Genomic DNA, 26,941 nt, shown 5'->3' with positions numbered 1-26,941 from the left:
TCAACTATGAAACTGCCACTGAAAATACCTTGCTCCTTCAATGCGGCTCTCTGGTGAGCTCCCAGAGGCAGGGCGGTGGTCCTGGCCAGCCCCGTATCCTCCATGAGTCAAATCAAAGGACAGCATGGGCGGCTGGCCTGTGGTGGTGGGACACAGAGAGCCAACTGATGCCTGCTCAGCTTTCAGCCCCTATGTCTCCCTCTGGGGCAAGGAAACAGTAAACTCAGACAAGTGAGTTCTTGCCTCAGGTGAAAGAGAAACTGTTTCAAGTTCTCCAGGTAAGTCAAAGCCAACCAAGAGTCCACAGCTTAAGGCACAGCTCCAGGTCAGGGGTGGAGGGAGGGAGTATCCAGATGTCTAAAGCCAGAGCCACTCCAACAAGGGAAGAATGACAAGAGGGGTCAGTAATCACATATGGCTGTTTATTTCATACAGGGCTCTGTACAAATTATTTACACATATTCTTTACAGAATAGTAAACCACTTGAAGGTAAAAACTCTTTCTTCTCATTGGCAGGGGCTAATCCTGATGTCAGCAAAGCTATAAAATCATATGAACTTTCTCCTTTCTAGGCCACAGCAGAAGCAAATGCCACCTGTTTTCCTGGAATCCAAAAAACCGTGGCCTTGGGACTCTGATCACATGCACCTCCCCCCTTCCTCTTCCCCATCACTTCCCTTCAGTATTTACAGATAGACCCAAGATTTGTGGCAGGAGGGGCCAATGATGTACACTTGCAAAGATGATGATAAGACAAACTTGCTGTGGAAGACTGGGAATATCTGTCACATCATCTAGATCTTGGGAAAATTCCCGCTGTCTTGATAAATCTACCTTTTCCTAGATTAATCCATTCACATCACGCTAACCCCAGATGGGACTCCTGCTATGGAGAATGATCCGTTGTTTTTGGCTGTAAAGTGCTTAGTGTAACTCATGTAAGTAGATGCCTCTTCTAACCACTCTGCACACTGTGAGAATACGGGGAGGATGTGGAGGTCTGGTGTGGTGGGAGGGAGTGCTTCTGGCATGTTTAAGAAAATACCTGCCAAGAAAGAACAGTGCCCGAGACAGACCAGGAAAAGAAAAGTACATGGCTGCTTCTTACCATACACCCCAGTTCTTCAAAGCAGCAAAAGGCACTTTTTTCCAAGCCACAGTTAATCTAAAACAAACCTAGGTTTGCTTACACGAAAAGCCGTATCAGAAGAACTGAATATGCATCGTGTTCCCTAAGGCCTGGAGAGTCCTTAGGAAGCCTGGAGCAGTGGGGCTGGCTGTCCCAGGCTCCCACCACACGCTTCAGGCTGCAGTTCGTCCCTTTCTGGGTGCTGACAAGTTCCCAGTGACATTTCCAACCAGGAAGGAGAGACCAGCAGCTGAAGAGATAGGTCAAACGCAAAAGACAAAGCCAAGATCATGACTGGATGCTGATCTGGGGGGTAGAAGGGAGACTGAAGGAAAACATGAAGGAAGGAAGGGAAGCTGGACAGGAAGCGGGCACTGTGGAAGTATGGGGCTGTTTATAAACAGCAGCTCTGGCTGAAGTGAAATGTTAAATGCTTGAGTAGAAAGGAAACCTCAGGGTTTTAGAAGCTAATCCTTCTGATGAGAACTATTTTTTTCTTCCATGAAGGAACTATTATTTTAAAAGTGGTGGTACTTTACATGTTGGATGTGTGTAATTCTAAAAATAGTAGTAAATGTACATTTTTATAACCACTGCGTGGCTTGTGGAAGAGAGTAACAAGAAAAAAAAAAAAAAAAAAGGCAGGCAAAAACCGGCCTATGTCAGGGGTCCTAAAATTAACATTCCTTCCTGTCTGGAAATGCCCAAGTGATTTCTAGGCTGAAAATAGGTAGGATTTACCTACTAACCTAGTTCACATATGTCTCTTAGATTTCTGACCAGCTTGGAGCTGTTCTTAAAAGGGGCCAATCTTGCTCCCAGGCCAGCCTCCTCTGCCCCATCCCCTTCATTCCCAGGTCTGACTAAAGCAGCAGCTCCGTCCTTCTTTGTCCAGCTGAAGCAGACAGACTGGAGGAGCCGCCAGGAGGGCCTTCAGTGGTCCAGTTTACTTACGAGCAGCCAAGACATTCCCCAGTGACCAGGCCCAGTGGGTTCCAAAGGCAACCAGGAGCTGCAGAGACCCATTTCCTTCAGCATAAGAGGAGGCAGCAGAGAGCTCACTCAGGCCACGAGGGAGAGGAGTTCTGTGCTCAGGCCCCCGAGTGCCCAGCGTCATGCAGGCTCTGCTACTGGCCTCTGAAGCAAAGGCATCCATGGACAGGAGGGAAAGGGTGCAGGAATAGAAAATCCTTGACAGAAACCCTTTTAATAAAGGAAATTCCACCCCCTCCCAATCTGTCCATGGAAGGGTGAGACTGTGACGTCATGTAAGAGGAAGTATCTTCTCTGGCATTTAGGGAAACAGCTGCAGCTGGAACTTTGGGGCCCACTCCAAGGCACTTTTCACCACGGCTAGGGCGGCCGCTCCAAGCGCCACTGTCAGCCCCATCACCGCCAGCTTCACAAAGCGGTTGGTCCTTGGTTTGGTCAGGACATCTTTTGTTCGCTCATCAGGCCGCAGGAGTCCCCGAAACCGCTGTCGCAGTACCATGTCGGGCCTCTGCTGCGCGGATGCCAGCTCAAAGTCTTTGAACGTAGAGGCAGCCGTTCTGCAGAGGAGAAGGAGACAGAAGGGAATGGGATGAAAGAAGGGGAAAAAAAATGGACTAAATAGTCTTGAGGGCAGAGCCATCCACTGCTCAGAAAACTCTTCTTGATCAAGACCCATGAAGTTTCAAGTGGGGAGTCCACTGGCATAAGCGCAGGTCTCTGGAAAAACCACTCCCAGCCCTGTCCCTACCAGACACGCTCGCCCATCACTTCTGCTCACCAACAAACACCCCTGTGCAACCAGTGCCTCGGCCCCACTCACTTCTCGGCTTGCGGCTGGGCAGCTGCCTCTCGAGCAAGTTCAGACGGGGGAAACTGAACAAAGAGGTCTCCTGCTCTACTGATCAGTGTCTCGTAGGGCAGGTCCTGAGGGATCTGGGACAACAGGTGGTGGACCGAGGCCATGTCGCAGTCACAATCCAGGACTTCCTGCTCTCGATACAACACGATCTGTGGGGAGCAAGGCCTTGCGTCAGAGACCAAAACACACAAGGGCTTGGCCCTTTCATTTCATTCTCCTTAGAGGTAATATAAATTAGTACCAAACAGGGCTCACCCAAAATGTTCAGCAAATTCCTGTATCTATCTGGGAAGTGATGCTATACTTATCTGAGTGCTTTTCCCAATGGGCCAGCACTTCCTGCTAGAGGCAAACTTCCACACCATGACATGAAAGGCTGACAAAGGAAGGAGGTTTTTTTTTTTTTTTTGGAAGGAGGTTTTTTAGGAGGAAGGAAAGGAGAGAGATTACTGGAGATCCCTTGAGCTCTAGCACAGAAGAAATGGTTCAAAACAGCAGAAAGAATGGTCTTGCTTCCTTCAAAACACAATGAACACCACCTCCACCCTCACGTCTGATAGTTCAGGCCTCTCTAATAACTGGAGGCCCTCATCCCTGACTAAAAACTGTTTCAACTTTCCATTACAGTATCATGCCTCTTCTTAAACCTGGAGTTGGCCATTTGCACTAGCTCCAGAAGTTGTCAGCATAAACCCTGATAATTCACAATGCACATGAGCATTTTAAAGGTTAAGAAGAATCAAACAGTAAACAATCTAACAACTTTGTTTAACCAGCATTTCCCAAACTTATTTTTACACAGAATATTTTGACTCCCATGACTCTCCCAGTAACATTTCAAGAACAGTGTCCAGGATGCCAGCCCAGGAAGTGCTGTCTTTTTTATCTTCCCATAATCACCAGGTTTCCTTTTAGGGAAGATGATCAAGCTGGTCTGGGGGGCACACGCCAAACTGCTGGCTCATGGTCTGTACCTACCACAGCTGCAAAGTAAATGGGCATCAGTGGGTGGCAGGCCAGGAAGAAGTCGTATAACCGCACGACGTGCCTGAAGTCAGACAGGACGTGCCCGAACCAGGTGATGAGCCAGCTGAGCGCAAAGATGGTCCCCACCTCGGCGCTAGGAGCAAGGGAGTGCAGAGGTTAGGATCCCTGCTGAGTTATGCTGCCCCTCTCCCTGGGCCTTCTTTGTCCTCAGTGCTGTGTGAAGAAAGTAACTGGGGGACATGCTTTCTAGAAAATTCAGCTGCTGATAAATTCAGCATCTTCTCCTCACAAAATATTATAGAAAGTCCTTGCAATATACTCCACATCGTGGCATTAATACCACTGTCGGGTCCTGGTTGGCCTTGTCTCCTTGGGTGCTCTCATAATGGCCAAGAAATGTCAACTCCAGGAACAAGAATCAGCTGTTTTCAGAGAACTACACCATTTTCCTTCTGGGAAAGTCACACTCTTTTGGGGGGCACAGGCATCTATTCTTAGGCTTGAAAACATAACTATATTAATTGTATACTTAACATGAGATGACTGAAACACCTTAAGACACAGTCTTTTTTTTTTTAAAGAGAGGCAGGTATTGGCCAAGGACACACTTCCAACTAAACAGAAGAGAAAAATCATACAAGAATTATAAAGAAATATTTCTTCCCCTTGGTGTGTGGTAAATAAAACAACCTACAGATGGCCTTGGGTCCTATAGGACTCTATACTTCTGTTGTAGCAACAACCTCAAAGTCTACCCTGGCATACTTAGCTCGCCCACCTCTCTCCACTAAATGCAAACTCTTTAAGGGCATGGGCTGTGACATCTGCATTCCTTGAAGACCACAGCACGCAAAAGTGTTCTAAGACTGAGCACAGAACTGAATTATCTAGATTGCTGGTAACTGGAAAGGACAACTCAGAAGAACCTAACACTAATCAACATAAGATGATGACGCAATTAAGCTAGGCTTGTGAGGAATAAACAAAGGCTAGGAGAAAGCTGAAGAGGGGTGTCTCTGTGTGTGCATGTGTACACATAAATGTAGACACATATATACCTCTGCATGAAGTCATGGAGTTCTGGATTCACCTGGTCAATGATGGGCATCAGATAGTTTAATATATGCTTGGTATTGTCCATTGTTGGGTCCATGAAATCCCTAGGAGACATTTCAATGAGCTTGGTCAGACCAAACGCTTGGATCAGGGTTGGGGGCAGTTGGGAGGGGGTTCAACTCACTGAAAACACCAGCTAGAAAACGGGCTGAGGAGTTATCCCCGGGGGGAACTGTCTTCTGCCCTTTTGCTCGGATACCTGAGATGGTGGGTAGACAGCTTCTCTACCAGGGATGTTGCCAGCCTCTCGCCGAGCACCAGCAGAAACGTGACCACGATGTCGTGGTAGCCCTGGTAGTAGTGCAGCTGCGGGTTGCGCTCCAAGATGAGGAGGATGATGTCGATCAGCTCTTCCTGCAGCCCTTCTCTCTGTTCTTCTGGCATGCCTGGAGGAAGGAAGTGGAGGGGAGAAGCACTTGAACAAGGCAAGCAGTCTAGTAACATGGAGGTAAGGAAGACGGTCAGCTGCGGATATGCAGACAAACTGTTTAATAAAGTAAAACAACTTGGCAACACATTCATGATCCATACGCTGGTGATAGCCGTCTGGCCATGTAGGAAAGAGCCACAGACTTGGCAACATTACAGTCGGGGAACCCAGCCAACAACACCATCTTAACCAAGTCACCACAGGGTGTGATGCCAGCAGGGGGACTACTGGGCAGCATGTGCCTCTTGATGTGCTGGGGTGAAAAGAACTCAACATCGCTTCTGTGGAATTCCTATCAAGAGTGCATCACCTGAATCTTACAAGGAGGAAATAAAAACTGAGGGGGATTTTATAAAGTAACAGGCCTGTCATAAAATACAAAAGAACTAGTCCAGACTAAAGGAAGCTGAAGAGATATGAAGAGTGAATGGAAAATGTACATTTCCTATAAGGAACGTTATTGGAATAAATGGCAAAATATGAGTAAAATCTGTAGATTAGATAGTATTTTTTATTACTGATTTTAAGTGTGACTATGTAAAAAAGAATTGTGTTTTTAAAAAACACACAATGAAATATTTAGGGATAAGGGGGCACCATGTATGTAATTTATTCTTAATAGCTCAGAGGGAAAAAACATGTGTATGTATGGTGAAGGAGAGAGAGAAAACAATACTACAGCAAAATCTAGTCAAAGGTTGATGTATAAAGAAATCCGGGAAAAAGCTACCTGGGGAATTCTGTGTCCTATTTTTGCAGCCTTTTTGTAGGTGTAAAATTACATAAAAGCAAAAAATGTAAGAGATGTGTGCTCCCCTCAGAATCAAACTAAATACCACAGGAAGCACTGATCTTGACCCAGAGATGCAGCTGGAAACAGAGGAGCTGGTCTCGGGAGCTCTTTCAGTGCAGGCACCTAGTCTGGCAGCGGTCAGCGTGGCCCCTCAGCTCTTCTGGCTCTTACTATAAAAAAGCCAACCCTTGGCCTTATGACCTGTGTTAGGAGGATGGCACACAAGACAGCTTTCCCACACCATTAGGTTTTCCAGTCAAAAGCTGATCTTGTGAGAGAAAACAGCTAACGCAACAGCCCAGACTGAACTGAAAGAAAGGTTTTTAGGTGACAGTGATGCTCGTCTCTTGTGCACTTTTACCCATCCCTTCTCAAAAAGGCATATTGTAGAAGATAAAAAAGAAAATGGGAGTAAACCAAGTACTGTGGTCAGGTAAAGTAGAAGCAGTGAGAGAAAAAAGTAAGCCTTATTTGAAGTTTCGGTATAAAAGTGGTCAGCTAAGTTCAGAAGAACATGAATGTAAAAAGAATATGAAACCACATGGAAAGTTCTGTCTGGAAGAATAATATCCTGGACTGATGTCACATAAATGGAAGAGGAATAAAGGGCTCAGAAGGAAACCAGGTTACCTAGGGAAAAATATGAGATGCATCTGTCCTGTGTGGTCTCCTCAAGACCAGAGAACAGGAGAAGGGGACTGGACTGCAGGTGTATGTGTTTATCAAAACCAAGACGGCAAGCTACTGGCTACACAAGAATCATAAAAGACTTTCTGGGAACCAAGACTGTAAACAGGAGGGATGCCCTTTAATAAACAAAATCCAATGCCAGAGCATGGGCTCAGAAGAGTGAGGCAATGGGTTCTGAGACTCTTGTTCCCTCTAGCAACTGTCCTCTCTTCAATTCAAGGACTTAAGAGGTGCAGCTGCGAAAGGAAGAGAAACAGATGAGGTCCACTGCCCAGTTCCCTTCACTGTGAAAGTGGAGGCAACTGTCATTCTTAGTATTTCTGGGAATGGAGAGACAATTTCAGTAACAGACTCTTTAAACATGTAGTGACTGGCCTTCATTCTAGTCCAAGGCCCCAGTATATGTATATGCAAGATTGTTTGTTGTTGTTTAGTCTCTACGTTGTGCCCGACTCTTTTGTGACTCCAGGGACTGTAGCCCTCCAGGCTCCTCTCTCCATAGGATTTCCCAGGCAAGAATACTAGAGTGGGCTGCCATTTCCTCCTCTAAAGGATCTTCCAGACCCATGGACTAAACCTGAGTCTCCTGCAGTGGCAGGCAGATTCTTTACCACTGAGCCACCAGGGAAGCCCATAGGCAAGATACTGCTACTTATAAATGAAGGTATTAATAGCTCCTGTTAGTGACATTTCCAAACCTATCTGCTCTTTCAAGTCAGACTGATGGCTCTAGAAATCCCTATGAAGTCTCTTCTGTAGCTCTAATGGGCAGGGAGAAAACCCTCTTCTCTCATTTACCACCTCTAAGCCAAGAGAAATTATTTTGGGCTCAGGCCTTCACAGTGGGGGTCTGAATGGACTGAGTCAATGAAAGAATGACTCAGCAGACTGGGAGCATGACGGGTCCCTGAGGAGGGAGGGTCCTGGACTTGGTCACGTTCTGTGCTAGGACGTAAACATCTTGGGACGAGCAAACCCAACAGTGTAATGTAACTGAAACTGGACTGAAGCCACCCTACCAAACCTCCCCCTCCCCCCTCCAAAGACAGACAGAGCGTGTCTCACCAGGCGGGAACCGCCGTAAAGACCGCCGGACATCCAGGAGCACTTGTTGGTAGTCCTTGCTCATCTCTCGTAGGTTTTTTCCTATTGGAGAAGGAACACGTTATTGTAGGAATGCCTGGGAAGCCACAGCAAGAGCAACACATCCTGGCATGACACAAAAGGCCTGGAAGACACACTCAAGGCTTTTCCTTGAAGGGGATATGACTCAAGATACAACGTGTGGACAGGAACCCCTGGTTTAGTCCCAAACACGCTGTTTCATGCAAGTCATGATGACTGTGAGAGGAAGGAAGACAGATTATCCAGGAGCAACAGAGCAGCAGCGGAAAAGTCAGGAGGCCAGGACCCACTGTGAGTCACTGGGAACCACTCTGAATTTCAAAGTTCACATCTGTAAAATGGGGATTATTCCCTTCCATGTGTACCTCTCAGATTTCTGTTAAGCATCAAGTAAGATCATGAATGTGGAAATCACCGACTGCTGGAAAAACTCTAACATCTATAAAGTGTAGGGAAGATTGAGCTGTTCAGAAAGGAGTATTAAGATAAATGTATTTGGAGAAGAACCCAAGCTCTCTTAACCCTGAAATTCTAAAACTAAAACACTGGTAACAGGAGACAGTACTTGTGTTCAGTTGCTAAGCCCAACTGAAAGCAAGGAGGCAGACTCTAGCTGTTATATATGTAACAAGTGTACATTTCCTTCATAACAGAAATCAAAACTTACCAGAGGAGCCTGTAGAATACTTCCCCACACACAGACTTCATCTTAAAAAGATATGAGAAAATTTGGAATTTGACAGAACACCATCTCAGGATTTAGAGTGTGAATATGGCAATGTCTATTCCTTCCAACAAAAGATCACTGCTCTGAGGCAGCCCAGGTCCAAAGACAATAACAAGTGGCAACTTAAAACATCTACTTGGCTACACCATGAAACTGTGAACTTTTTATTGGTTGTGGCTGTTTTAATCATCTCTGGTACCTCTGGTACCTAATGGCACACACTGGGAGCACAACTGTGTGTGTGTGCTCAATCACTGCATCCCCATGGACTGTAGCAGAATTAGTACTTGCCAAATGAATGAAAGAATCCCCAACACCTGGACTGTTGCCAAACATAGTAGGAAAGCAATAAATGTAAACTCAATGAATGACAGAGTGGATTCAGAGTTTTCTGTACTTTCTTTCTTATTCTGCACTGTATTCTAGAAACTTTTTTTTTATCACATGGGTCTTGCAGATAAAGTACAGTTAGTTGTCCCTTGGTATTTGAGGGGGACTGGATCCAGGACCAAGGATAGCAAAATCCACTGATGCTCAAGTCCCATATATTAAACAGTTTAACATTTGCACATCCTGTTGTATACTTAAATCACCCCTAGATTACTTTCAAAACCTAATAGAAGGTAAATGCTATGTAAATAGCTGCCAGAGCACAACAAATCCAAATTTTGCTTTTGGGAAATTTCTGGAGGTTTCTTCCCCCCAGAATATATGTGCGTGTGCGTACGTGCCTTTTGGCCTTGCCAGGTGGAATGTAGGATCCTAGGTTTCTGACCAGGGACTGAATCCATGCCGCCAGCGTTGGGTGTGTGGAGTCTTAACCACAGGACCTCTGCGGAAGTCCTTCTAGAGTATTTCTGATACATGGTTGGTTGAATCCTTGAACTTGGAGGGCCAATTGAAACAGCTTTTCATAGAATTACAGAATTTCAGAATTCAAAATGTTCTCAGTATTTCCCTATAAAAAGTTTTTTGTTTTTAAGGACTATAAGAGGCATTATATCTCCGTAGAACCCCACGTTTCTCAAATGTCCATCTGTATCAGAATTATGTGGGATTTTTGCTAAAATACAGATTCTTGCTTCTAGGTGAATATAAACTGGAACATGCATTTTGTGTTTTGGCTGCACTGTGTGGTTTGTGGGATACTAGTTCCCGGATCAGGAATGGAACCCAGGCCCCTGGCAATGAAAGCAGGGACTCCTAACCACTTGACCATCAGGGAATTCCCAGAATATATATTTTTAATAAACTCCCCTAACTAGCCAATAATAGCTCCCTCCCTACCTAATAAAAGCTCATTCCATTTTTAATTAAAATTTTATTTTGCAGTTTGGTCTTATTTTCACAGTAGGCCCAAGCATATCCTAAAACGCTTCACGTGTTTACACGTCTACTCTTGGTTTGAAATGAGCATAAAAATTAAAGACCCTGGAATTCTTTTTTCCTTGCCTCCTAGACAAACTCCCAAGCACTTCTTCCCCTAACTACCTGATATAGGAGGTGGATCATTGGTGTTGACATTGAGGAGCTTGGGCCACACTTTCCGCCTGATCTCGTCGGTCAGGAGCCCTCCTTCACTGATCGCCATGCGTCTAAGGGCAGCCACATCAGTGGGCTCACTGTTCAGAGCCTGGTAGATCTCTGCCACTTTCTTTTTCCTTTTGGCATTAAAGTCTGCAAAACAGAACGGAAAAGGGCATTAGGCACATATTTACCGTGTGTACCTCTTCTGTTCAGGGCTCAGTCTCCTTACTTGGTTTGAAGTAAGGTAGATATATTTAAAGTCAATTTACTGATGAGCATGGGCTTCCGAGGTGGTGCCAGTGGTAAAGAACCTGCTTGCCGAAGCAAGAGACATAGGAGACATGGGTTTGATCCGTGGGCTGGGAAGATCCCCTGGAGAAGGAAATGGCAACCCGCTCTAGTACTCTTTTCTGAAAAATCTAATAGACAGAGGAGCCTAGAGGGCTACAGTCCACTGGATCTCAAAGAGACACGATTGAAGCGACTTAGTATGCATACACACACACTGATTAGCATATATGGTGTGTGAAACACTAAGGAGACATACCATATAAGTAACCAAAAAGGAATTATAGTAAATGCTCAGTACATTTAGGCATATCTAATAGCTACTGTTCATGTTTTCCTAAAGAATGCTGTGCTTCATTAATGCTAAACTTCAGAGCATTGTTGTTGTTAAGTCAACTCTGCGACCCTATGGACTGCAACATGCCAGGCCTCCCTGTTCCTCACTATCTCCTAGAGTTTGCCCAAGTTCATATCCATTGAATCGATGATGCAATCCAACCATCTCATCCTCTGTCACCCTCTTCTTTTGCCTTCAAACTTTCCCAACAGCAGAGTCTTTTCCAATGAGTCAGCTCTTTGCATCAGGTGGCCAAAGTATTGGAGCTTCAGCTTCAGCATCAGTCCTTCCAATGAGTATGCAGGGTTGATTTTCCTTTGGATTGACTGGTTTGATCTCCTTGCTGTACATGGGATCTCAAGAGGCTTCTCTAGCACCACTAGAGAAAGCATCAATTCTTCAACGCTCAGTCTTCTCTATGGTTCAACTCTCACATCCATACATGACCACATATCTCTTAATATAATAAATTTTCTCTGTTATTTACTTAGGAAAAATGTACATGCATGTCACCAAAATTCAGTATTACATTTTTAAACAAAACCACATGTGAAAAAAGCCTCTGGTTACATGCTAATACAATTGGAAAACATCAGAATCACATGGAGGTATTTTCAAAAGCAGAATGTCAAAGGGTATACTTGGGACTCCAGTGTAGCTAGCGGTAAAAGGGGCATGCTGTTTCTCAAGAACCACATTAATCACTGGTGATCAGGAAGTAATGTATTAAGCATCTTACATCCTCATGTGATAGTTTGTTATTTATACACAGGCATTTTGCTGTGTTTAAATTACTTTTTTAGGAGACTAGTTGAGAGTTTTTTGTGGTTAATGTGCATCATACTATAACTGGCTCTATTTAAAATAATGGGGTAACAGGCTCTCAGAATTTTCATGCAAAATGTTTACTTCTAGGAACAGCAAACACAAGAAAAGTTTAAACTATTCAACCCACTGAAGAGATGTCACATAGCAGTGCGCTGAAATCGTCTGAAAAAAGGTATGAGCAGACACCAAGAGCTCAGACAGCTATGGGTCAGGCTAATCTAAGAAAGTATTATGGAAAAGTGAAATTTAAAAAGAAAGGGGAGGATTCAGAGAGGAGAGGAGGAGACCAGAAGAAAGGCTTGAAGACAGAAACACAGGCCCTTTCATTAGGAAGTATTGATGTAGCATATACGAGGGGCAGGGCATTAGTGTTAATGTAAAGTAGAAGATAACACTGGAAGGTAGGTCAGGCCTTAGAAAGGACTAACATCAGAAGGTAAGTGAGGTTTTTAGGACAGACACTAAGCAGCCTTCCTCGTTATGCTCTATTCTGAGGCAACAGTATACAAACTGTTTCCATGACAAAGCTGCATATTGTTAACACAAATGAAAGGTGGTTCCAATAAGCCTGGTCACCTATCTATGAGAGAGAGCTGTGACATAAACCTTATAAACTCAGGCACCGACTGGTTTGGAGTTCCATGCAATTGGAGGTGCAGACAGGACAGGATGCTTTTTCACCCAGGTAAACCTGCTCTCCTGGCTAGACTGTTATTTTCCCTGGTGACCTAGTAGGTGAATCTGCTCCAGGCAGTCTGAGAGATTTCTGGTTTACATCTATATTTCTGGCATAATTAATTGTTCATAGCAAACCCCTCCTCCCACCTGCACTCCCCAAAATGTCCCAGGTTGATGCTAAATTCAATGGTTACTCTATCTAGAAATCAGGAAAAATCAAGTCCCAATTCCCAATCAATCAGCACAGCACCAACTGTAACAAAATGTTTATTTACAAGGTGCTTCAAGCTCTTGGCTTGGACATGTCTTACCATCTATCCATGCACCTACCTGTCCATTAATGTATCCATTCATTTAGCAACCCGTCATTTCATGAGCAACTACTCACAGTAAAGCGCCAGGCTGTGCTGCGCTATGCTTAGTCCCTCGGTCGTGTCTGACTCTTTGTGACCCCATGGAGGGTAGCCCGCCAGGCTCCTCAGTCCATGGGGAGTCTCCAGGCAGGCATACTGGAGTGGGTCGCCATGTCCTCCTCCAGGGGATCTTCCCAACCCAGGGATCGAATCCACGTCTCCCGCATTGCAGGCGGATTCTTTACTGAGCCACCAGGGAAGATCATGAATACTGCAGTGGATAAACTATCCCTTCTCTAGGGGATCTCCTTGACCCAGGAATTGAACCAGGATTTTCCGCATCGCAGGTAGAGACTTTACTGCTGAGCCACCTGGGAAGTCCATATAACAACATAGGATGAGACAAAATATGAGCAGCAATTGAATTTTTAGCAAAGAAGAAAATAAGATTAAAAAAATTTTTTTGAGTGTTCTTGTACTTTGTACTTTCTACACATCACAAATTAAGAACACTTAAATGGTAATACTGAATATTTTTTGAGGTATCTGATATTTAGAAACCCTATTAATCTATTTGCTAAGAGTTTGGAAATTTTTCCTCAATTATTTTTAGACATATGTCTACCCTGCCCCTTTTTCCACTTAAGCTATTCAGCAATCTGAGGGAAAGGAAAAGTGAAAGTGTCAGTCGCTCAGCTGTGTTCAAGTGTAACCCTATGGGCTGTAGCCCACCAGGCTCCTCTGTTCACAGGATTTTCCAAGCAAAAATACAGCAGTGAATTGCCATTTCCTTTTCCAGGCGGAAAGGAAAACCACTGCTTATATCTTGGGGGAATTAACACTGTTTGCAATCAAGGGGATTTTTAGTGTGTGTTAGTCGTTCAGTTGTGTCCAACTCCTCGCAACCCCATGGATTGTAGCCCAACAGGCCCCTCTGTCCATGGGATTCTCCAGGCAAGAATACTGGAGTGGGTAGCCATTTCCTTCTCCGGGGATCTTCCTGACTAGGGATCAAACCTGGGTCTCCTGAATTGCAAGAAAGTTCTTCATTGTCTATTTTAACTATTTCTGAACCCAAATCATTGCTCCAATACTTATTTCTCTCAAAATTCTGTTTGGATTCTATTTAAGTCCTACATTTCAAAATTTACTGCTGTCATCCTGATTCTGACGCTCTGTGGGAACTCAATACATATGGGCGGAATAGAATAAATAATTTAACATAGCTACTGTTCCTCTGGAAAAATTGGCCTATAGTAAATGGCATTATTTCCCCATATTACTATTAAGAATATCCTCACTATAGGAATTTCCCGGGTGGTCCAGTGGTTAAGAATCCACCTTCCAAAGAGGGAACACGGGTTTAACCCCTGGTCAGGGAACTATGAGCCCACATGTCATGGGCCAACTAAGCCTGTGTGCTGCAACCAGAGAAGCCTGCATGCCACAACAAAGAATTCGTGCTGCAATAAAGATATGACGCTGTCAAATAAATAAATAAATTTTTAAAATTAAAAGAAGACAATACTCATTGTATAACTCTAAATAGATTTATAGGCACTTTGGCCTTTTTCTAAATCTACTGGTGATTCCCAGGGTAGAATGCTGCTCAACTGTAGATTTTAGCTGTTGTCTGTTCAGACCCCAACATCACCTTTCTCAATCCCATATTTAAGTGATAAAATGTTAGTGGAAGATGAAGAAGGCACTCCTATGTGTGCACACACAAATATTTCATTGCACCTAATGTACAAGTTTTGATTGATATAAAAAGGTAGGAGAATATAGAAAAAAACTTAAATGATCTGGAGATGTATAAATTACATAGTGATAAGGTCAACTGTGAGACTACACAATGAGGTAGAAAAAGTTAATCGGAGTCTCAACCGAACAATTAATCTACGCATATCCTCTTTGCTATAGAAGGATAAAAGTCAGAGCTACTCTTGGGATGCATGGAAAAAGGTTAAAATAACTTTCCTCCTCCGGGGGATCTTCCCAATCCGGGGACTGAATCCGCATTTCCTGTGTCTCCTACATTGGCAGGTGGATTCTTCAGCAACTGTGCCACCTGGGAAGCCCAATGTCTAACTATCTATTTTAAGATAAATTTTACATATGGATTTTGGGGTAGGACACATTTCTGGACTTGAGAATGCTTTATTTGGCTTTGGGATAAAAGCCTACATTTCATCTACCGATTGTATGAAGTGAAGTCGCTCAGTCGTGTCCGACTCTTTGCCACCCCCATGGACTGTAGCCTACCAGGCTTCTCCGTCCATGGGATTCTCCAGGCAAGAATACTGGAGAGGGTTGCCATTTCCCTCTCCAGGGGATCTTCCCGACCCAGGGATCGAACCCGGGTCTCCCGCATTGCAGGCAGATGATTTAACCTCTGAGCCACCAAGGAAGCACAGATTGTATACATGTAAGTCAAATCCCCTTGAATCCTTTCTTCTCCAGTTTCGCTCTGCTTATAAGAGATGTACTATATATTCCAAAACTGGTATCTTCCAAACTCCTTTATAGTAAAGGTCTTGGCTTTCACAACCATGACAGAATGAAATGACTATCCTACAGCTGGCTGCAAAATATAAGGCACTGCTATAAATAAATCCCTGCTGTCTAAAAAGTAATTAATTCAACAGAGGAAAAAGGAATGATATTGGCACTACTTGACCAGCTCTCCATTAAAATGATCATTTAAATAAGGGGCACTGAAACAGTAGTTCTTAACAACTCTGATAAGGATGACTGAGTCTGTTATTGTCTCAAATCTCTCCCTACTCTGGCTATGGAAGTCAAGTAAAGATTTCTGTTTCCTCAGAGCAACAGGTATCTTCAAAAACATCTGGCTTGGGAAACTTAATATATAGTTAAGGACAATGGCAAAAAATGAGCACTAGCTACGCTTCCTCTAAAAGTTTTTCCACATCAGCAAAATATGTATCAGTGACTTAAATCAGGTAAATGATCTATACACTTAATATGCATCTTATGTGCAAGAATAAAATTCCATACTGATTATTTGGTTTAAGCTTGCATATCAAGAAAGCTTCACAGACTTTAAACAGAAGTTAAAATTAGCAACACATTGTTGCTGTTGTTTAGTTGCTTCAGTCATGTCTGACTCTTCTGCGACCCATGGACTGTAGCTCCCTAGGCTCCGCTGTCCATAGGATTTCTCAGGCAAGAATACTGGAGTGGGTTGACATGTCTTTCTCCAGGGAATCTTCCCCACCCAGGGATCGAACTTGTCTCTGGCATTCCAGGCGTATTCTATACCACTGAGCCACCAGGGAAGCTCCCCTAGGCCTTAATCAAAACGATGGAAGAGCCAGTCAGATAGAGAGCCTCCCAGATAGACAGACACCCCCAGCTCCACTCTTTGAACTCCTGATGTTGATGCTGGAAATTAACTTAAAAATTTATGCCTACAAAAAAAGAGAATTACAGTGGGAGAGGAAAACCTAACCTTATTCTGATAAAGTTTAAGTGTTAGTCTCTCAGTCATGTACAACTCTTTGTAACCCCACAGACCCTCCAGGGTCTTCCGTCCATGGAATTCTCCAGGCAAGCATACTGGAGTGGGTTGCCATCCCCTTCTCCAGGGGATTTTCCCAACCCAGGGATCGAACCTGAGTCTCCTGCATTACAAGTGTATTTTTTACCATCTGAGCCACCAAGGAAGCCCTATTCTGAGTAAGGTTCCCATCAAAAATAAACAAAAAAGAAACTGTTTTTGGAGGTCCCAATTAGTTTCAACAAACAGTATGCAAATTAGCAGAGATTCAACGACTACCTGAAAAATAAAGACAAGTACATATGAAGAATGATTGCTCTATCCACTCCCCAAAATGGAGAAAAAGAGAGTAAATCAATCCCATCATAACCTCTACAAAGGAGAGTTAACAGTATTAGTAACCTCTCCAACTCTCCAAGATCATGAAAACCAAAACACCAAAAATAAATAAATAAAACTCCTCTCATCTCTAAATTCCTCCCATTTATCCAGAGAAGCAAAATTCTGGACACTAGAGGATAAAGTCTTGCAACCTAGGCACAGTTGCACTCCAACAGGTCACAAGACCCATATGCCACTTGGGGCAATGACTATTATGCCATGAGGACAGATGTCATACAAACATCAGGAAAGGGTTACAAGGCCAAAGGGCCCAGAGGAGTAATATGAGGAGTGAGCTTCATTTCCATAGAGGACTGGAAGAGGAGAAAAAGGTAATAACAAAATGAACTCAGAGAAACAAAACTTGGGTTGCACTGGTGGTTAGTTCTGCTATGGGAATCATCCACCAGAGGATGGAAAAGTGGGAAAGTTACCTTACTCTTTCCCAGAGGGCAAAGAGATTATTTCACCTGGTACAGAGTAAACGTTAATAATTTTAACTGTCATGTATTAACCAGTCGGTAAAACATATTTGAAAACATAGTGCACAATGAAACTCTTTCATGGAAATTAGTTTAAGGCAGTATAAAAAATAGACTTGCTTTTTACACAATTCAATAACATTAAAATAGGCGGCACAGGATTGGGACAGAGAATAGATTGGTAGTTGGCAGGAGCTGTGGAGAATGGGGCCTGCGGAGGGATGGTCTTTCTTTTTGGCATTAGAAATGCCGTGGAATTAAGACAGTGCGATGGTTGTCCCACCTTGTAAAAATTACTAAGAACCACAGAACTGTACAATTTAAAGGGTGAATTTCACGGTAATTAAAAGAAATGTGTCCAGCGCGTCAATCCAGACGACGACGACCGATGAATGAAGTTTGGAAAACTAGCCTGACCACTAGGGAGGCGGCCCCCCGGAGCCTGCGGACGTGGCCGGACAGTCTCGGCCGGGAGCGAGGCTTGGCCTCGGGTCTCGGACGAGATGGGACGTGGGTCCCCGCCGTCCTTCCCACTAGGGGGCTCGGGTCTGCCGCCAGTGTTCCTCCGGTCCCCTCAGCATCCGCTGACACCCCCTCCTCCCCAATTCCAGGCTGTCTTCCCCTTCAGACGTGACACGGGCCTTCAGTCTTTTCCTTTTTCGCTGTCCCGACCCTGGCCGGCGGCCCTGGGCGCAGCCCGCGCGGTCGTCCCTGGCCCCCCGGCCTGCGGCCCCCTCCTCCCGCAGCTGTCCCCTGCCCCCCCGGGCCGCCCCTATCCCGCAGGCCGCTCCTCGGCGCCCTGGCCGGCTTCCGTACCTGTCTTTTCCGCGCCGCCGTCCCAGCGGCGGGAGGTGGGGCCGTCACCCTGGGCACTCCGGACGGCCATGTCCCGGGGGCCCGGGCTCGAGCCCGAGCCCCGGCTGGTGGCGGAGCAGACAGAAGACGCGGCTTCGGCCGCAGGTTCCAGCGCCTGCTCCGTGGAGCGAACTCGGCTTGGTCAGCCCGCGGCGCGCAGGCGTCCCCGCGCCGGCCCCGCCCCACGCCGGCACGTGACCACCCGCTACGCCGCGCGGGCGGCGGCGGGGCCGAGTTTGTCACTGGCGCGCAGGCGCCCTGAGGGGCGAGCGAAGAGCTCGGGGAGCGCGCCACGGAGAGTTTGTTCCAACTGAACTTATAGAGCGTAGCAGTCTTGAAGTAGTGTGTTCAGGAGCAGATTTTTATCATTTCTTTTGATTTTCTTTATCTGTAAAGTGATACGGATGATTATAGAAGTACTGGACTCACAAGAGTTCTTGGGAAAGTGTTTAGAACACTATCAAGAGTATAGACACTACTGGTGGCACTAGTGGTAAAAGAACCTGCCTGCCAATGCAGGAGACGTAAGAGCCGGGTTGGATCCCTGGGTTTCATGTCCATCCTGTGCAATGCAGGATCATGGTCCACCACCACATTGTCAGTCCTTTTTAAAAAGGTCCTCTGAGTAGTTTTCAGGAGCAGTAAAGACTGAAGTTAATCTGATTTTTAAAACTAATATTCAATTTACTAAAATTAGAAATCCTCAAACCTTGCTTTTCCTTGATTTCAACTGACAGTTTACAGTTCCATTCATTAATCTAGTACATTTAACAATCACTTCTTTGGTACTATGAATAAGACCGTATAGAGCCCTCGGAGGACAGACCCGGCCCCCCTCCTCCGCGCCGCCCTTCCCTGCACCCCTCCTCCATGTCCTCTGCTTGTGGCTTGTTGTAGAAAAACTTTAGCCTCCTAGGCCTTCCTCAAGTTCCAAGGGATAAATTTAATTAGAGAAGTGAGAAAAAAAATATAGACAGGAAGGAAAACAGTCAAACAAGTCAAAATAATAGTTTAGCCAAGGCCCTTTAAGTTCCTTTTCAGGGGCTGTAGATATACTGGGAGCCATATCCTTTGACTTGTTTGGCAGATCCTGAAACCCCCACCAGGAGAAAAAAGTTAACTATATGCTGCCCACAAGCATGTAGACCCCAGTCCAGTTGAAACCGGAAGGTTGATGATGTTGACTCCTGATTACTTCACCACTAAGGAGTAAGAAAAATGTCCAAGAGCTAATTGCACACCATACAACCCCTCCCTCACCAAGTCTTTGAAAACCTTTCCCTGAAAGCCATCAGGGAATCTGGGTCTTTTAAGCACCAGCTGTGTGGACTCTGTGTTGACACCCTGCAATAAATGTTGCACTTTTCTTCTCCACAACCCTGGGTCGGTAGGTTGGCTTTATTGTGCATGGGCCAGCAGAACCAAGTTTGGTTTGGTAACTACCATTAATAAAACTTCATCAATTAATTGCCTTTGAACATTTGCAACTGCATTTATAAATGTAATAATTCACTTTTTAAAGTACCACAAAAATATTTTCAGTGAGTTTAAAACATTTCTAATCTTTAAATCATAGTTGTGATTAAAAGATGTTTATTGCTTTGAAGAAAAAATTAGGTCAACCCAATCTGGGAGTAGCATGCTGAAGCAAGCAATTTGGGATGTTTCTTCCCTTCTCAGTTACTGTGCTGGCCAGTTGAGCCAGCTGGATTCCTGCTTGCAATAGTGATGAGATGTGACTGGCTCCCCCCTCCACCATCACAACTCTACGGCTAAATAGTGTGTGGTTATTGTGAAGTTTGGGCCAGCTCACATCCTCTGTAAAACAAGAAAGTGGCTGGCTCACCGGGAAAAGGGGGAGAGGGCCAACTACTGTCAAGTGCTCAAGAAGAAGGAACAAGGTGTCCCTTAGAGATAATCAGTTTCTGTCCCAGACTGGCACCCCATCTTCTGAATAGCACTTTTTTTTTTTTTTTGGCAGCTCCATGAAGCTAGCAGAATCTTAATTTCCCGAAGGGACTGAACCCCAGGCCCTCAGCAGTGAAAGCATGGAGTCCTAACCACAGCACTGACAGGGCATTCTTTTTTAATTCTTCCACTCATTCAATCAGTATCTATTGAGTCTTCCTTTATGAGAGCCCCTGCCCTAGCAGGTGGACATATAGCAGTAAATAATAGATACAAAAAAGAAATGAAGAGATGATTAAATATAATTTGCTTCTCTGACTGGCAAAATTTTACAGACTGATAATATCAAATGCTGGTGGGGCTGTGGAAAAAAGGGGCTTTTGAGCAGCACTTACAGTTGCAGTTCATCACCATGGAGTTCTAAATGAGAGGGTGAGCAAAGATGCTACTGATTTTGCCTCTTAATTTCCCATGTCCACTCTTTTTAGAGATTTAGGCGGCAGGTGAAAATTTTGAAGAAACCTTCCTGAGTCAATAGAAACTAGCCTATGATCTGAACACTGGTCATGCCCACTGCACTGTGGCTTGGGTGTGGAGCCCGCTGGGTCAGTCTGCCACTGACACTGGGAAACATTAATATCTTGGAAGACGCCCAGTGACAAACATGGAGATTACTGTTTGCTCAACAAACGCTCATGGTCCTCCCCCAGCTCATGCTAGGAGCCAACATAATGAAGCTTTAGTCTCTGTGCTCCAGGAAGCTCAGATTAGTAAGGGAGATGGATTTATCAAAGCGTGCCAAGTTTTAGGAAAGGAAGAAACTTAGAGGGTTATGCAAGCCCAAAGAACGGGATCAACCACACACAAGGGTAGAAGAGGGTGATGAAGGGAAGTTTCCTGGGGTAGTGATTTCTAAACTTATATAGAGCAAAGGGCAGCAGTAAGTCAGTTGATGTAGGGAAGACCATTCTAGTGGGAGAAAATAGCACAGGCATTATCTTGAAGCTATGAGGAAGCAAATTGTAGTCTAGAAACTACAAGTGGTTTAGTTTTCTTAAAGCACAGCAGGAAAGACAAAATGAACTTTGACACTAGTAAGGGCAGAGAAGTGTGCAGGGACAAGCCAGACAGAATCTCTTCAACCATACATATTCAGAGTTTGGACTGGATGGAGTCAGCAGGGTGAATTAAAGAATTTTTTTTTTTTTTTTAGCATTGAATGTGTTCTTTGATGTCATCTAGATTAATCTTTATCTCCAATAAGAATCACTTTCACTTTTCCATATAACAAAAGTTTATGGATGAAACCAGTGCTAGGCTATGAGACAGGCCATAGATTGAGTTGAGTTGTTCAACTTCTAATGGGAAAGAGACAAGTAACCAGGCAATTGAAAAGCCAAGTGAATAGAGCTCAGAAGAGGGCAACCTAGAAATCTGGGAGAACACAGAAAATCCCAGAAACCAAGACTCCTAACTGAGTAAAGGGCACAGGAGCACCCGTTAGGTCTGTGTGGTAGGCAGGATTCTAAGATGGTCCCCAAAATCCCCACTCCGTGGTGTACATGCCTGATGAATTCCCTCCCTTTGAGTGTGGGCAGGACTTGTGACCATAATAGGATCTCAGTCTCATGATTCAGTGATGTTATATGGCAAAGATGAAGGCATTCTGCAGAGGTAATGAAGGTCTTAGATCAGTTGATTCTGTAGTCAACTTAAAGATTGGCCTGGGTGGACCTAAGCAACTCATTTAAAAGAAAGTGCAGACCTTCCCTAGAGACGTTCAAAGTAGGGGATAGTCTCCTGTAGGCGTTTTATCAATTTGTGGTGTTTTCTTATAGAGCAAAGGGATGGACAATTTCACCACCCCCTCCCCCGCCCAAAAAAAAAAAAAAACCGCTCAGGCAAAAAGATACACTGGTTCACATTAAATGGAAAGTTGTTGCCCCTCTACATCTCCTGTCTCTCAGCTGCCCATCTCTTCATGTTGATTGCATTCTTCTACAGGTCCTGGGTTCATAACATGACTCTGGCAGCTCCAGGTTTCACATACTTCCTACATCTGACTCTATGAAATACAGCTGAATTGTCTTTGTTTCTGCATTTCCAAGAAAAGTTCCCAAACCCTGGTGCTGAGAGTGGGAAAGAGGTGGAGATTAATTTATGATTGCCCTAGGATTTACAATACACATCTTTAATTTACCAATTTGCCTTCAGATAATATCCTGCTTTCATGGGAATTATAAAGACCTCACAACAGTAGATTCCCATTTCCTCCCTTTTGTTCTTCATGCTGCTATCATATGCTTTTTAAATTCCTTATGTTGCTTATTAAATTCCTTCCTCTTTCCCTTCTACCCCAACCCTGCCTCAACTTACACTTGCAGGCAACTGCTTAAGCACATTCTGTCACTACATTAGCTTGCATTTTCTGGAATATTATATGGATGGAACCATATAGTATGTAGTCTTTTTGGTCTAGTATTCACTCAGCATAATATTCTAAGATTGATCCATGTTGTTGCATATATCAAGTTTATTACTTTTTATTGCTTAGTAGTTCATTATATACTGCAGTTCATTTATTCACATTTAAAAACTTTAACATGCTATAAATACACAATTCATTGTTAATATTTTTGCTTTAGATTAGGGGTTAGCAAAGGGTAACTCATACATGCCAAAATCAGCTCACTGACTGATTTTGTACAGTCCATGAGCTAAGAGTGGCTTTTACAATTTTAAATTATTGGCAAAAAAAAAATCCAAGTAGGATAATTTGCAGCACATAAAACTTATATGAAATGCAAATCTAAATCCATAAATAAAGTTTTACTGAAACACAACCACGCTTTACCTAGTGTCTAAGACTGCTTTCATGCTACAGCAGAGTGGTTGCAATAGAGATCATGTCATCAGCAAAACCTAAGTCATTTATTTGCTCCTTTACAGAAAGTTTGCCTACCTCCTACTTTAGATTTAAGGCAATTAAATCTTTTAAAAATTTACTTTCATCTATTCCATTTACAGTACTCTTTCATTGTGTAGGTCCAAGTTTCTGTCTGGCATCCTATTCCTTCTGTCTGAAGAACTTCCTTTAATATTCCTTTATTATTTCTTCCAGTAACATATTTCCTCAGTTTTTCCTTGTCTGAGAAAAGGCTTTATTTCCCCCCTCATTTCAAAAGATATTTTCAGTGGGCATAGGATTCTAGATTGAGTTTTTACTTTCAGTACTAAATTCACTCCATTGTCTTCTAGCTTGTATGGTTTCTGATAATTCTTAAGCTTCCTCTACATGCAATGTCCCATTTTTTTTCTCCCCTTTGGGTTGCCTTTAAGATTTTTTCTTAACCTTAAAAAAAAAATTTAAAGAATACTTTATTTTTGGCTGCACTGGGTCTTCATTGCTGTAGGTAGGCTTTCTCTTGTTGTGGCCAGTGGGGAGCTAATCTCTAGCTGCGGTACATGGGCTTCTCAGTGCCATGGTTTCTCTTGTTGCAAAGCAACGGCTCTAGGGCATGCAGACTTCAGTAGTTGTGGCACACCACCTTAGCTGGCATATGGAATCTTAGTTCCCAGATCAGGCATTAAACCTGTGTCCTCTGACATTGGCAGGCTGATTCTTAACCACTGGACCACCAGGGAAGTCCTTTTAGTATTTTGAATATGGTATGCCTAGTTGTGTGTGTATAAATTTGTTTCATGTTCTTAGAGCTTCTTGGATCTCTCTGTGGCTTGGTGTCTGTCCTTTGGCCTCTTGTGCCCCAAGCCATCCACCATAAGAACATGCCCTGGGTAGCTGCTGCAACTTCAGCATGGGACCCAGAAGGAGCTACATGGAGCCTGAAACCAAACACAGGAGCTCAGTTCAGTCCCATCAATCCTCAAGCTGAAGCTGAGCTGCTTGGCTGAACCCACTTTAGATCTGTTGAACTATAGTTGACCTAGAGATCTGTGTGAGGATAATGCAAGGACCAGAGAGCAAAAATAAAGCAAGAGAAAATTGATCTTTAATGACTGGTTAGAAACCTGGACAGCGATCCTGGAACCACAGCTTTGTAAAGCAGAAGCTATACTCTGTGAAGCAGAACCAAGCAACACACATGGATTCTGATGGCAAGTGCGGGCCTTGGCAGCTCGAACTTGCTAAGGCAGGGCCTCTGTCAACTCAGCTCCAAGTATCCCCTCCTCTGCAAAGGCTTTCTTGATCATTCTCCCCTCTTCAAGAGTTCAAGACTTCTTTCTTCCTAAGGAGTTTTTCTACAACATCGTATCACAAACTCACCCTTCAGAAGCAACTACAGCTAAACTTTGTTTTCTTCTAAACTCTTTTCCCAGAGGCAGCCTTTTCAAGTGCCAGAGGAGTCTTTGTTTTTACCTTCAAAGACACTGAGGTTGTCTTCTCTCTCCCTTGGGGCATTCAAATCCTAGCCCCTAGCCCACCTGTATCCAAGTCACACGTCCTGGGGCCCACTGTGACTTCAATACCCACTTACCTTCAGGATGAATTCTGTCTTTCTTTCTGCCATCTGGAAATTCCCACTTCTTTCTTTGAAACTGGCTATTTATTTTAAAGTAAATTAAGTTATATCAGCATCCTCACATATTTAGAGGTAAGTACCTATCTTTAGAGCAATCCACTATGCTGACTAGCAATATGATTTTTTTCTCCCTAGGGAACAATTTGTTTTCTGCTTTTCTGTTTGACAATAACACATTTCTCCATGGTTGTGCATCTCATCTCTCCCAATCTCCAGTGTTTAGCATGGGGCCAGGCTCACAGACATCAGCATATGTTTACTGAGGGGCATATTTTATAAAAAAATGAATTCTGTAAAGACCAGTCAAGATGAGTAGAAAAGTAACCCTGATTCTGGACTGAGGGGATGAAGTTGAGTGGGTGAGCAAGGAATTAGAATGAGTAAACAGCTATGAGAATTTAGGTTTCTTCATAGGAAGTTTACCACAGAATTCTCAGAACTGTTCAACAGAGAAGCAAATCCTCTCTTTCTAGATAAGTCTACAGATGTCTATCTATAGCTGAGACTCTGACTCATAGGATGAAATCAGGAAACCACTTGCCAGCTGCTGCTACTTTTCCTTTTTATCATAAGAGGAGCCAAGAAAATTCTGTCAAAGCAGGTGATGCAAGAGTGAAGCTGATTCAGAAATACCCAATCCCCTCAAGAACTTCTCCAAGAAAGGGATTGGCCATCCTGTAGTCTCCCATCTGGGGGTGTCTGGGGAAGAGCTTCTTACATCGAGGTCACTAAGAATCCCTGGTGATTATGACCACAGGGAGACAAATCCAGACTGTAATTTGCTGTAGTGCAAGAATATTTAGCTTTCAGTAGAGAAAAATTCAGAGACAAGAGTGGTAGGATCTTAGAGGCAAAGAGTGATGGGGGTGAGAACAGGCCAATGCTGGCCTTCATACAAATTAGAAACAACCTGCATCTGTTGAAAACCTGTCATATTTAGGGCATGGATTTTTTTTTCTTCTAGAACCAGATACTTAGAGCCTTCTGCTGCAAAATTATAGAAATAAATGCACAAGTCTACAGCACTGCACAGCTTATGTGGCATCTTTTCCTGCACATGCACATGACCTACACAATTACACACAATTCAGAGTGGAAATGAATCTCAGCCTAACTTGACTATGTGCCAGACACTGTGGCAAGCATTTGTATCTAACCTGAATAACCACTTTACAAAATAGATACCAAGACTTAAGTTTTACATATGAAAACAATATTAGAACCTCTGGGGCAGGGAGGAAGAGAAGAGGGGCAAAAGGGGCTTCATTTGTATTGGTAATACAGACTCGGGTGGGTTCATGGGTGTGTTACAATTCTTTACAACTTGGTACATCTAAAAAGTTTTACAATGATAATTTAAGTCATCTGTAAGGATTCAAGAGGTTAAACTACTGATCTAAAACTATACTCTTGTGTAGCGTAACTCTCAGCAGAACCAGAGCATGTGAAGTTCAACTAGGTTACTTCTTTGCAGTAGTTAAAATTTACCACAGAATCACAGTAAGGTTATAAAATCTAGAAAGCACTTGTCTACATTAAATTTGACTCCAGAATCAGACTACCCTGTGACACCCTCTGTATGTCTGTTCTACTTGGAGAACAGCCTGAATTTCACATTATTATATACAAATGGTGTAAAGCAGGGATATTGTGTGTGGCATCTAAGTCTCCTAAATTGGTCAGGATCATTGCTCAGCCTTCAGCCACTTAAGATTTCACCAAAGGCTCATTACATTACTAAATAAAGCAGCAAACATTAAATAAAAATTTTGTCGTGTTAATCCAGTCTGGCCTATATCTTGTAATTACAGCTGCAAACCTATGAACAAGGATCTTCTGACCTTAAGATCTTATCCAACAATACTTCCAATTAACTTATTATATGTGAGGGAGGAGGAAGGTGGAACTGGGAGTGTAGGATGGAATTACTATTTATTGAGCACCTACTAGGAACCTGGTAGGGCTTCCCCGGTGGTGCTAATGGTAAAGAATCTGCCTATTAATGCAGGACACTGCTAATGCAAGAAATGCAGGTTCAATCCCTAGTTCAGGAAGATCCCCTGGAGAAGATAACAGCAACCCAATGCAGTATTCTTGCCTGGAAAATTCTATGGACAAAGGAGCCTCCCAGGCTATATAGTCCATGGGGTCACGAAGAATTGGACACCACTAAGTATACACACACACAGTGCCAAGCATTTTCCCTGTGATACTCCACTGATCTTCAATTCTGAGGGATATTACCACATCCTCATAAAAGGCTTTTATGAGGATGCACAGATTCACAGATTAGTAAAACATACAAGGTCATCAGGGAGTTCGCATGCAGGGTGGGAGAGAGACAAAAATAACAAGTTCAGGTGTTACTAGGAAAAAGGGCACAGGGACAG

At 43.8% G+C, this 26,941-nt stretch overlaps 1 protein-coding gene across 1 annotated transcript; it reads right to left on the bottom strand.

The window, feature by feature from the left end:
- Positions 1-401: 401 nt before the first annotated feature.
- TBC1D20 (TBC1 domain family member 20) lies at positions 402-18,278 on the bottom strand. Its single transcript, XM_043883111.1, has 8 exons — positions 18,064-18,278; positions 10,342-10,527; positions 8,064-8,144; positions 5,285-5,471; positions 5,028-5,129; positions 3,961-4,102; positions 2,944-3,131; positions 402-2,680 (listed from the first exon to the last, which is right to left on the bottom strand). The coding sequence occupies exons 1-8, from the start codon at positions 18,131-18,133 to the stop codon at positions 2,425-2,427; spliced, it is 1,212 nt and encodes a 403-aa protein (XP_043739046.1). The 5' UTR covers positions 18,134-18,278; the 3' UTR covers positions 402-2,424.
- Positions 18,279-26,941: the final 8,663 nt, after the last annotated feature.

Source organism: Cervus elaphus, chromosome 23, assembly GCF_910594005.1.
Source record: "Cervus elaphus chromosome 23, mCerEla1.1, whole genome shotgun sequence".
NCBI classification, from domain to species: Eukaryota; Metazoa; Chordata; class Mammalia; order Artiodactyla; family Cervidae; genus Cervus; species Cervus elaphus.
This window is presented reverse-complemented; position numbering and strand designations above follow the sequence as displayed.

Coding starts and splice junctions, on each gene's coding strand:
- TBC1D20 (XM_043883111.1), bottom strand. CDS start 18,133: ATGGCCGTCCGGAGTGCCCAGGGTGACGGCCCCACCTCCCGCCGCTGG. Junction 10,528..18,063: donor CGGCGGCGCGGAAAAGACAG/GTACGGAAGCCG, acceptor TCTGTTTTGCAG/ACTTTAATGCCAAAAGGAAA. Junction 8,145..10,341: donor TGATCCACCTCCTATATCAG/GTAGTTAGGGGA, acceptor CTTCTCCAATAG/GAAAAAACCTACGAGAGATG.